The sequence below is a fragment of the Pleurodeles waltl genome, chromosome 8, assembly GCF_031143425.1.
Source record: "Pleurodeles waltl isolate 20211129_DDA chromosome 8, aPleWal1.hap1.20221129, whole genome shotgun sequence".
NCBI classification, from domain to species: Eukaryota; Metazoa; Chordata; class Amphibia; order Caudata; family Salamandridae; genus Pleurodeles; species Pleurodeles waltl.
In genome coordinates, this window is record NC_090447.1 from 1,158,436,654 (window position 1) to 1,158,449,679 (window position 13,026).

The following is a 13,026-nucleotide window of genomic DNA, read 5'->3' on the forward strand; positions in this document are numbered from 1 at the left end:
GTAACACAGAATGACCATTCTAGGCCACATCTGGAGATGTTAAGATAATGCACCACTTTCAGAAATGGACAGAGTGCAGGCATCATTATGAAGTGTGGTGACATATGCATCCCAAAGACATGGAATACTCATTGTATTCTCCCAAAGTTCACTACCTGTATATTAGCATTGACCTGATGCTGTGGAACGAAGCAATGTGTTAGAAGGTTATGGGTACTGAATACTTAGGGCACACTCTATCTGAACATAACCTGCTTAAAATGGTCATAACGTGGAGGAATTGTCAAGCTCCAGTACCAACAAGGAGATCACGGACAGAGGTATTACTAGTTACACCCGGTCAGGGATACAGTAGGTAACCAAATACTGCAATGTTTTGCAGATGACGGGTCTGCCATGGATGGTACAGTTAATAGCATGCCTTTATGTGGCCATTGGCGAACACTTCATGAAGACCATGTAGGGCTTAACACAAACCTTGAGCTGCGAACTATTGACTGTACAACACCGTATCAGAGAAGCTGAGAATCGAGCTGCTGCTCAGCCGGACTTGGGGTAGCAGTTAGGGGCGTTGAAGCAGAAACACTGAGTTATTGGATAGAATGGGTAAAATAGGCTGCAGGGAACGTGTAGCTAGACATGCAGCATGCAGAAGGGGACAGAGCTGGAAGGTTGCTTGCCTGGTTATTAAGATAAGAGGTTCCCAGAGCACCAGTCAGGGCTATCAGATCTACGGTGATGCTATATTTATTATTCAGGTTTGGAATAAATATTTATAAGTTACTAAAATAGATCACCGAATGCAGCTGGTAATGGGATGGATATACATAAATTTCAAAACGATCTCAATGGGATTCTGGTTCCCTAAATCGCTCCTCTGCAATACCACACCACGGAGGAGCCAATGGAAGGAGAGGAGGTTTGGGGTGCAATAGAACAGAAGGGGACAGAAAAAGACCCCAGACATAGATTAATTACCCATTGAGTTCTACACAACCTTTAGAGCCATCATTGCAAATCACTTGTTGTCAGTGTAGCAGACTGCCAGGAGACTTGGGGTGCTACCAGTCAATGAGGGAAGCAGTGATAGCCCTCTCCAAACTGGCTGCAAGATCCACTGGACCTACGTTCCTACAGGCAGTTATTATTAAATCAGGACTATAATATTTTGAGCTGTATCCTAGCTGAGTGCTGGGAGTGATATAAACACTAATTCATCCAGATGCAAATGGGCTCATCCAGACTAGAAACTCATTAATTAATCTTTTACTCCTAGTCAGTCTGTTGTATGGCCTCACTGGCGGGTACAGACACAGGCAGCACTCACCCCGTGCTGCTGGAGTGCCACTGCTAAGGCCTGATGTAAATGACGTATTGATTACTGGATTCCTTTCACTATTTGGTATGAATTAAGATTTTGTTGCCACTACAACGGTATACAGTTCTTGATGTTTACCTGAGGGGTAATTGGCTCGCAGCTGTTTAGTGCGTCCATGTATTGATACTCACATAATGCTCTGCCACTATCCTTTGCACTAGTAAATGACAATTTGTTTGTAAAAATCTAAATAAAAATATATTTAAAAAGAGTGGGAGTGCGTGTCTGCAGATTTCTAGGTTGAAACCACACCCTCTCAGCTTTTCTGGTTGACATTTCAAGCAGTTGACTTGCGAGGGACTTTTAGTAACAACGTGAGGTACTGCAGCAGCTTTGCAGTTCTTGCACTTTGTTCCTTTAACACTCCTGTTGCAGTTGCATATATTCATTAGGTGGCAGGATTTTAATCATCCTGGAACAGTTGTGCAGTTGCCATTCTCCATTGGGATACACATCCCAATTCCTATAAAGAAAGGGAAAGTTTAATGATGGAAGTCAGTCCATGGCAAATTGGATCTTGCAAAAATCAATATTTATTTATTGCGCTTGTTTCAGGAAAACTTGGGCCATAGTACAAAGCAGTGTTATATGTATTTGTCCAAGATGTCAACTTGTGTGCGTCTTAAATTCAAAAGTTAAATCATACATCCAGGAAGGATAATGATACCATTATACTCTTCTTTGAGGACTTCTTGGTAGTAGAGGACAACAGATTTTTCACCTACCCTGTACGCGTCTGTGCAGAACTCTGTTGGTAGTATTGCACAACTTCGGCTTTCAAGATCCTGGGCCTTCTGCTTTGAGAATAGCGGTTTGCAGTACAGAGCACACACTTTCCATCTCCATTGTACTTTCCTGTGAGGACTTGTGCATTCTGTGTAGTGACACTTCAGCATTTCAGTCTGAGGCTGTGGAAAGTTTTGACCTAGATGCAGGGTAGTGCTGTATGCATTTATAAAAATGTCAGCTTTGTCAGTGTGCACTCAAACCTTTTTTTGTATGGTTCAAATATGGATTTATATTTACAATGAACAAATACACAGGTTGCATAACTTGCTCTATTCCAAAGCCTATGTATCAAGAGTGTATGAAAGCCAGATATATTCTATATTTGGTCTGGTACTCCTAATTATGTGTACAGTGTATCATATTGTGTATCGTAAAAGATTCCAGATACCCAAATGCAGAGAAGAGGTGAGTTGTATGAACCATTAAGTATTCACCCAGGAAGAGCTGTAATACACAGGATGTTTCGCCATCCTCTGAATTGTATGCCTCCTCCTTTGGTATTAATCTTTTTGTAAAATACTGCTTAGCACAGCTCCAGTTCTCTCTTCCCTGCATTACAATTGTATGTGAATATTCACGTCTTCCTTTTAGTACAACTGCAGACCTGTGTAGCATCCTCCCCAACCTCGCAACATGTAAATGATTACACCATACACACAGTTTGGTATGACACGTCTTTAGTTAGCAGTTACACGCTGAGGGTTAAACCTAAATCATGAATTCTATTAACCACACTTGAACACTTATGTCACAGTCTACTGAGTCCTTCAGGAACTAAAAAAATACCATCATCTCTAAATCACAAAACACTACATCTCCCTCCGTGTAAAAAGTACAAAGATTGCATATATACATCACAATTCTTCGATAAATCATTGTGGAGCTCGAATCAACTGCCCAGAACGTGTCCTAGAAGGATGTGAAGAGATAAGGGAGGTGTCCATGACTGGCACTGGTGATATTTTGACATGGGCAGTCAGTAGACTCTCAGAAGTCTCAATTGAAACAGGCTTATTTCTGAAATCTGGAATTGACAAATGATGAGACAGATACTTGAAATGCAAAGAATCTGGCAAAAGGATTTTCCATGAGGGTGAGCAGTCACCATGTGACCTTTGCTAGCCAGAACTTTGAAGGGTTCAGCATCAGATGGAGCATCAGACTTGTGTTTTCTCCTTTGTCTTACTAGGACTTGATCTCCTCCTGTAAACATACTGTTCTTAGCACATCAGCTTTTGTCTGCATAGATTTTCATTTTGTGCGTGTGACACAAATCTGTATGACGAAGTTTACCTTCATTTGTTGATCTTTCATTGATCCACTGTGGCAACTTCATTGTCATGGCTCTCCCGAACAGTAGGGTGGCAGGACTTTTCACCTGTCGTTAAATGAGGCGTCAACCTGTAGGCACAAAGAGCAGAATGAAGAGCTGATTTGGGATCAAGCTTCTTAAGTGCAGCACACAGAACAGTGTTCTAGCGTTTGCCTATAAAACGCTCGACAGCACCATTTGCTTGTGGCCAAAGAGGTGTGCTTTTCTGATGCTTAACATTGAGATGATTAAGAAAGTCACTTAATACTCAGCCGTTCAAAGGGGGGGCATTGTCAGACTTTAGAATTGAAGTAACACCCCATGTTTCAAAAATGCCGTCTAACCTTTCAATAACCTTTTCCTGAGTGATTGATGAGCGGTCTTCTACCAAGGGAAATTAGGAGTACTCATCATCGACCACTATCAGGTGATGTCCATTGTCAAGGGGTCCAAACAGGTTAACAGCGATTCTCTCAACCACATGCTTCAGAAGATCAGACATGTTTAACAGATGCTGAGTTGTTTTGAGAGATAAGCAGTCGCACAAATGACAGGCCTTTAATCCCCTTTCAACTCATTCGTCAAGATGAGGAAACCAGACTCTGTCTTAGAGAGCTCATTTAGTGGCGACAATTCCACGATGTCCTTCATGTGCCACTTCAGTTACCTGTTGTCGCAGACTCTCCGGTATGACAATTTTTGGACCTCGTAAGACCATACCTTCCTGAGTAACGAACAGTTCATCTTTAACATTTTTGAATTTCTGATATTCACTGTCATTGGTAAGAGTTTGAGTGTTCTGTTTTCAGGATTGATGCACAATAATGTCTTTAAGTATTAGTATGTCACCATCTGTGCACGTGGCAGTAATGTTTTGTTCCAATGAAACAGTCTCAGTGTACTACACTTTACTATGAAGTTAAAGTATGCTTCAGCCACTTTGGAAGTGGTACTAGGACACTGTACTGGCACTCGTGAAAAATAGAAGCATTTTGATCTTTACCTGGTCAGCGCACAATACTGTAGTCCTATTCCTGTAATTGTAAACCCCAATGTTAAATATGAGGGGGCATCTTAGCTTTTAGATTGCTTGATGATCTGTGACAAAAGTGAAATGCTTTCCATATAAAAATACGTGGAAATGTGCACAAGACTACACCACTGCTAACCTTTCTTTTTCAGGTTGTGAATAGGCACATTCAGTCTGTGACAAACTTCTGCTAGCATATACAATATAACTTGGAACATTTAGGTGTCCACTGTGTTGGACAAGAATCACACCCAACCTGACCGGGTTTGCGTCAACAACCTCAGATCAAAGTAGGCCATTTTAGTGGCATTCTCAATCGCATGTTTGATGCTTGAAACTTTGTTCATACTCCTGTGACCAGTGAAATGAAGCATTTCGTTTTGTTAATTCTTAAGGGAGCACTTACTGCAACAAAGTAACATATATGTACCTAAACCAGTAACTGGCAATACGAAGAAAAGAACATAGCATCTCGTGGGGTGGCTGACAACGCCTGTAGTTTAGCTGGCTCTGGAGTCATTCCCCCATCAGAGTAAATATGGCCAAAGAATAAAAGTTTTGTTTTGTGGAACTCACACTTCCCTGCATTCAAGGTTAGACCTGCAACAGCAAGTAATTAACAAACTTGTGTAAGAGCTTTATCATGTTCTTTTAATGTGGCCCCAAAGACCAATATATCATAACTGTAATTGAAAGCACTCATGACAGGCTGTATTATACGTCGAATGACATCTTGAAAAAGTTCTGCTGCTGATGACACACCGAAATGTAATTTTTTATATCCGAACACACAAATATGAGTGGAAAAGTTAGTAATGTAACTGGAATTTTCTTCAAGATTGAATTAATAGTTCCCTTTGTTCCGATCAAGGCGAGAGAAGACTTTGGCACCATTTAGCGGTGTGAACATGTAGGTGATTTGTGGAACCTAAATTTCATTATCTTTCAGTTGCCTTGACGCATATCAACACAGATGTGTGCAGCTCCTTCATGGTCCTATGGGTGAAACACATGGTGTTGGACCAGTAGATCTCTCAATGATATCAAGCTTTAGTAAGGTCTCAATTTTTTTTCCAAAAGCTTCCTCTAAGTGAAATGCAGTTCGTCGATGTCTTTGAGCAACAGGACGAACGTCCTCATAAATATGCAGTTGCATTTTTATGGTCTTAAGTTTTCCTATCCATGAAACAACAATGAAAACGGACTCATTATTTCATGATGAGCATTTATGTTAAAGTTTACAAATACCAGTCCCATTTCAACAGCAATACTGAAACTGAGTAATCTCTTGGATAGCACTGTTTGTTCTTTGGGTTACATATCCTTTATCTCGTCGCCAGTCGTAGCATCCTCCCCAGCCTTGGTACATGTAAATGATTAAGTCACACCCAGAGCTTGGTATTGCACATCTTTACTCCTCAGCCTGTAACCGCAAACTCAACATTCTAAATCATGAACTCTATTAACCACACCCGAACATTTACGTCACATTTGTATGGAGTCCTTCAGGAACCAAAAATGTCCTGTCATCTCTAACTCACAAGACACTACAACCACCATCTTTTATGGTGACATCTGTTGGTAAGGTAACACAGCTGCAGTTGTCTATACAGTGCAATTTCAACTTACAAGCTATTGCATTCTTCTTTGAGGACATCTTGAAGACATCTGTCAGCTGTATAGTAAAACTGCATCTTTCCTGGTGCTAGATCGGTTGCCAGTAGCAACCTCATGGTGCTCCGAGTAAAATGACAACTACTCATGTCTCCTAGTCCACAGATGACAAAAGCAAATAAAACATTCCTGCTTTAGTGCAAATCAGAAATTTGCTTTATGTATCTTCAAACCATGAATGAGATAAAGAACTAAATTTGTGACAGCAGTCTACTTATTAGATATAAAATAGTTCATGTATTCCCAAAAAAACATCACTATGGTCAGAGAAACAGATCAGAAGTCTGCTCCAAGCTGGTGGGAGCATTTTCCTGACCCCTGGGAGCAGACTTTGGGGCTCCTTACTACTTCATCGGTCTTTTCCAGAGACTGCCAGTGCTGGCGGTCTGCTGACTGCCATATTAGGAGTTGTGTTTGGTCTTAAATGGGCGGAAGTCCGACTCCGTCGGCCTGGCCGATGGAGTTGAAGAAGCGGTTGCATCACCAGCACTGCCACGCCAGCAAGACTTTGCCCACCATATTACGAGCCATGATACAGTTTGGTGGAGTCTTGCTGGCGTGGTGGTGCAAAACCTCCAGGGCCCATCCCCTCCCGGACTACCAGCTCGCTGAAAAAGGTAAGTTGATCGTCCGAAAGGGGGGTGGGGAGTGTTGGGTGCATGTGTGTGGGGTGTGCATGTATGTGTGCGAATGGGGGTGTATGAATGCGTGTTTGTGAGTAAGAAAGTGGGGGTGTCTGGATGTATGCGTGCGGTTGGAGGGATGTATCTCCATGTATGAGGGGGAGGTTTTAGGGTGCAAGTGGGTAGGTGTGTGTATTGGGATGCATGAAGTAGGGGTGCATGTGTGCAAGTCAGTGGGTGTGTGTGTGTGTGAATGTATGCATATGCAGAGGGGTGTGGGTGTGATTGTATACGAAGTGGTGTGAATGTATGCGTATGCAGAGGGGTTGGGGTGTGAATGTTTGCCGGCGGGGCGTATGTGTGAGTAGGGGTGTGTATGTCAGTGCGGGAGCGGGAGGGGGTGTTAGAATGGATGTGTACACTTGAGGGGGTGTTTGGAAGTGTGTGGACGGGTGGGGGAGTGTCTGCATGTGTGTGGACATGTGGGGGTGTGTGTGCCAGCGGCAGGAATAGAGATTCCTGTTGACAGGTGCGTTACCGCCTGGGTTTTCGTGACGGGGTGACTGCCACGGAAAGTCTGGCGGTTTGCAGACTTGTAACCTGGTTGGCAAGCAGAGGCCTGCCGCCAGACTGGAGGGGCTCACCACCGACCACGTTGGTGCGACAGCACCGGCGGGCCAGGTGGCGTTGTGGTGGTTTGACTTTTGCCAAACCCTACAACTTATAATGCGGTGGTCTTTACCGCCTGGTCCGCGGCAGTAAGACTGCCACAGCGAGGCTGGCAGTCAGATGACCGCCAACCTCGTAATGTGGGCCTTTGTGTTTACTCTTACTTAGCAGGAGATTTAAAAAAGCTTCAGCCAAGCAGGAGGGAATGCTCCACCGTTGCAGGCAGGGAAACTGCTATGCATTGGTGGGGGGGTTGGTGACTAGCCAGGATATAGCTAGTGAGCCGGCCAAGGGGCCTGGGGTCCCTGGGGCCAAAAAATGCTCATGGAAGGGGCTGAGCAGCCCTCCTCCCCATTTAGAGTAATTTTGGCCCCGGGTGGGCTCCCAAGAGCCTTTAGAGGATGAGGGGGGTGAGAGATGTGCTGCTCCTCTCCCTGTTTTGAAAATTGTAGGGTCTGTGATGGCTCGGCGGGGAGGGGAATGTAGACCGCCTCCCCATATTGATTAATTTATTTCGACCCTGGGGCTTGTCATGTCTTGGGGAGGGGGCTGCGTGTCCCTTCCTATTAATAAAACAAAGCATCTCTTGCCTCCATTTTTCCATTTTTTTTATTCTGGCCTCAGCTGGGAGAGAGGAGGGTTGTCCCTCTAGTCATGGGGCCTGGATGTCTGGATATCCCTCCTCTGCCCCCTTATAACTTTTTTTTTCTTCTACTTGTTAAGAACAGGGGAATAGGTCTCTGAGTCCTGTAATGGCTGCCAGCAACATTTTTCTGTTCTCCCGCGGGAGGGAGATGGCCCAAGGGAAATAAAGCTCCCTGTGCCAATCAGAACGCTCCATTTTTTAATTGGTGCTCCCAAAAGAGTCGCTCAAGCCTCTCACGGACCTAACCATCCAGATATACAAATATTTTTTGAAACCTTAATTTTCTCAAAAACTACTGAACTGATTTACACCAAATCACAAAAAGCATAATCTGCAGACCATGATCTAGCTTCCTGACAAATTCCCTTCAGCAGTTTTTGCTGTATTCCTACCTAAATTAGTCTGTGGAACATGCATGGAGATTTTGCGTTTAGGAACCCCCCACACACACACTTTTTTTTCTCAAGTGTCCTTGCTTGACAAGGCCAAACTTATTAACAACACAAAAAACGCTTTTCCTATGGAACAGCTGACATAACTGCTTGCCACTAGGGAAAAAACAATGCCTACTGGGGAGAGCCAGAAGGTAGTTGAAGGTAGGACCAGCTTTTTCCCATAGACAAAATTTTTTTTGTTTTGCTAATGACTTTGGCGCCGTTTGCCAAATCATCTCAGAATCTTTCAAACTCATATGCTAATTAGTTTAGCTGCTGTCTGGAAAGTTTTGGGGTGATTCCTCAAGCAAGGGCTGAGTACAAGGGGTCGGGGTGTCCCAAAACACTTTTTCCCCATGTTATGTCTAAGAGGATTTTGCAATTTTTGAACATTGCTAACGCACGAACTGCTTAACGGATTAACACCAAATTTGCCAGAAAGGTAGATCTTGGTCCAGAAAAATCTCTTTTTGTTATTAGGTGAAAATCTATTCAATAGTTTCGGAGTAAAATGAAGTAATAAAATATAGATATCTAGGAACGTGGTTCCTCTGTGATCCCCCGCTGGTACCCATGAATTAAAAAAAAAAAAAAAAAAAAAACTCAACCATACCCAGCCGCGCACAGGCAGAGGCTGTGTGAAGTGTGGGGTTGGGTGTAATGGGGAGGGGGGGGCTAGTTGGCTGCATGCGGTCAACCCCCACGATGCATGGCAGAAGGCTGTGCGAGGTAGTGGTTGTATTAACATACGGTATATATATTACTTTGTTTAAAAGACCATAGTAATTCACTAAAAAAGCAACGGTGACCGGGACATTATAGTTGGGTTCACGTTTTACCCTCACAAAACCATAGAAATTCTTCAATTATAATTATACTTAGTTATACTTAACTGAAGAAACCAAAGTTCTTGCCGGAAAGTAACTTTAGGCTACGCGTTATAGTTTCCTAACGTAACTATAAACCTTGTTTTTTCAGTGAAAATATATATAAATATTTTACACAGAATAGACAGATTTGCTTTGGAGAAATTTTTATTTGATGCTAGGAGTACATTTCAGTGTATGTGTAATATGACACTGTAAGCACTAAATTTGGTGGGCCACTTGTGGTTTTCATGGTGGCGGTGCAAGTAATGGTTTATGTAACTAACCATATCAGGCCAATATCAGAAGTTTTTATATTTGACCTCATAACTGTAACTCCACTCTGTGTGCTTTAATGGCTTTACAGAGGTTTTTTAAACGTAAGTTATGGTGTAATAAGCCGAAGAAACTATAACTTTACCTAACTTCCTTAAACTTTTTTTCAGTGAATTTGTGTTTTTATTTATTTTATTTAACGCTACATCCATTATCTATAAAATCAGCCGCCCCATGTTGTGTGTTTTTATTTTATTTTATACTACATCCATTATCTATAAAAGCAACCGCCCCATGCACGGCATGAGGCTGACCGTCAGCTATGTTTTCCTCTCAGCTGTCTGCAGATAACCAATCCTCATTACCAATGTTTTTTTGCTGTTTGTGCATTGGGGGTTGTGTGCCTGAGACTAGACACTATATCCAACCCTGACCAGGCACAATCCTCCTCTATGCCAGTTTAAGGGTCCACAGTGCACACTTTGCATGATATTTTCCATGCACATCTGCAGTGAGTTATTGTTTATTTTTTTGTAACTGTTTTTTTAACGTTTTCTGCCTGATTTGCAAAAAGAATTGCAGAGTTATCTACAGATTCACAAATCCATAGACCTAAAAATTAGTCTAGGACTCCTGCTCTCTCCAGCCTTCCCTATACACTCAGACCTTTTTGTCATAGCACTGACCTCATTGTCTGGCATTCAGTAACAGCAGCTGAAAAAACATGATCCCTCTTCCAGTGGGATTGGTGTATCATTCAAATTTGTTTTCATTTTAAAAGTCGATGAGCTGGATCATTGCATTGTCTGTAAAATTAATAGTTCAAATCTATCTAAAATGAAGAATTCATCGCCCATCCAACATCTTTTTGGAACGCAAATCTGAAAAACTAATGAGTGGATTTACCACAAACCTAGCAGAGGCAGACACCTGAATTAAGTTCCAGCTCATGTTAAGTTTGGTCTGTTTCCAATCAGTAATTTAAATGGTTAGCGAATTTTTATGTGGGAGTTAAAAATTGAAACTGCTTATGGTTATTCCCATCACCTTTTGTAGATTAGCCAAATAGCGCCAAAGTTCTAAGCAAAGCAAAAAAAGTATTTTCCTAATCAAAACTACACACTGGACACTACCAGCCCAAAAATTATTTGTTTTAATGTACTTTAATATGTGTGGTTTTTGTTTTACTTATTACCTATGAAGAGCTGGAGAGAGGCACCTGAGCCGAATTGTCTATGCTCATCCATTTGACACCCAGTGAAATACATAATACGTTTTGTTAGTCTTTGGTTTTTATTTGTTATTCACTCCGTAGTGAAAATCCTTATCTAGGAGATTCTACATTCTCATTGGCACTGTAGAACTACGGATAATACATGCATTAAATAGATTTGCAATAGCTCAGCACATACTGAGTGACTGGTGGAGGGTGGAGTTATCTAGGCTCCTGTTACTCTTCCCTCTACATGATGGGGTCCCTCAGAGCTCATTGCTGATTCCCACACTTTTTAATTTGTATCTCCAGCCTTTCGCGGAGATTGTACAATCTCACAGCGTAGCCTTAGTGATATATGCAGAAGACACTCAAATTATTATGGCTTTGACCCCAGCGACTGGTCGCCCATCCCTCCAACTGAATTCTTGCCTCATCGAAGTCACAGAATGGATGTCTAGGAGCTGCCTCAAACATAATGGCGACAAAACTGATGTTCTGGTGATTGGGAACAACAAATTCAGATGGTGGCAACAAGGATGGCCAAAACAATTGGAAGAACCACCCAGCCTGGCTCCAGCAGTCAAGAGTCTAGGGTTTTGGATTGATGAGAAACTAACCTAAAAAAACGTGTGGGCTCCTGCTTTGGGATGCTTGGATCACTTAGAAAGTTTCTATATATGCTGCTGCTCCCTACTAGAAGAATTCTGGTGCAGAGACTAATAAACCCTGGCTTGGAGTATGGAAACTCCCTCCATTAGGGGAGCTGAAAATACGTGTCAGACTGCCTCCAAGTAACCTAGAATACAGCAGCCAGAGTACTCTACAAGATACCAAAGCACCAATCTGCTCGACAAGCCCTATGAGGCCTTCATTGGCTCACAGTGGAAAAAATTATTTGTTTCAAAGCCATGTGTATTGCCCAACAGGCCATCCAGGGGAAAGGTCTGATTGCCATCCAGAACCTATTGAACTCCTATATCACGTGAAGGATTCTTCAGTTAAGCAACCAGGGGCTTTTGTCAGTGCTTAAGGTTAAAAGAGCAAGAAACAGGGGTTGGTCCTTTGCATTCTTGTCCCCCAAACTATGGAACTCCCTTCCCGCCTCCATCCGAAATCAGCAGTCTTAACCTGTTTTAGAAAACGTATTAAAACCCACCTGTTTGAAGCATGAGTTTGCTTGGAGTCCATTCTAGCAGTTTGTAGTTGTGTCAATAAGCTCTGGGAGGCCCGGTGGGGTAGCCGTGCGCTATAGAAAAAACTGTTTGAATTTAATTGAACTGAATCTATCGGGTCTAAGCCAACCAACAGACTCCTTTATTGATGCTACAAATTTACACTACAACCTTAAATAAGCTCTGTTAACCGTCTTTGGGCACTTTGTGAGACTAGTTTCTACAAACCTTTAGGAATAATTTAAACATATGTTAGGATATATCATGTCGAGGAAGTTGAGGTTTCAGATTGTTTTTTTTATTATATCTGTGACTAGTTTGTGAATCAATAACATTGTGAAGTCCAAATACATTGATCGGTCACTGTTATCGTTATGGCATTTAAATTAAAATGTCCGAGGAATAAAAGAAAGAAAATTTGCCATCTCATGCATTAGAAAAAAAATCACACATCACCCTAATATGTTTGTGGATGGTGTCGGAGGAAAAGCAGTGGTTAATGGAATGTGTCTTCTGCTCAATAACTGGTTCTTTCGATCCTTTATATTTAAAGAAAACAGTCATCTTGTTATTAAGATAATGGGTGCACTTTAAATGTATAAAAATGTTTAAATGGGTTGATGGCAACTGATTGGCTGCTAATCCCTTCCAGCTACCTCGACTGATAAATGCAAACTTTCCAACTGACCCAGAAAGGATTTCAATTTCTGGACACTCAATGGGTGGCCACGGAGCGCTAATCTGTGCTTTGAAGAACCCTGGAAAATACAAGGTACAATATAACTGATGAACGATCTCGCAGTCATATGTGTTGAATATGTGTTTCTATTATATAGTTAGAAGTAATTCAATATATTCCACTGCAACATTGTCTTGTCACTTTTAGATTTAGGGAGCAAAACTGTAAAAATCAGGATGTTGTATACATTGAAGTCAACATT

At 42.1% G+C, this 13,026-nt stretch overlaps 1 protein-coding gene across 2 annotated transcripts in view; it reads left to right on the plus strand.

Moving 5' to 3' along the window:
* ESD (esterase D) overlaps nucleotides 1-13,026 on the plus strand; it is a 108,558-nt gene that overhangs the window by 64,932 nt on the left and 30,600 nt on the right. For both annotated transcript variants that reach the window (XM_069205388.1, XM_069205387.1), the window contains exon 6: nucleotides 12,738-12,857. In XM_069205388.1, the coding sequence (XP_069061489.1) occupies nucleotides 12,738-12,857 (120 nt within the window). The remainder of the gene's footprint in view (nucleotides 1-12,737; nucleotides 12,858-13,026) is intronic.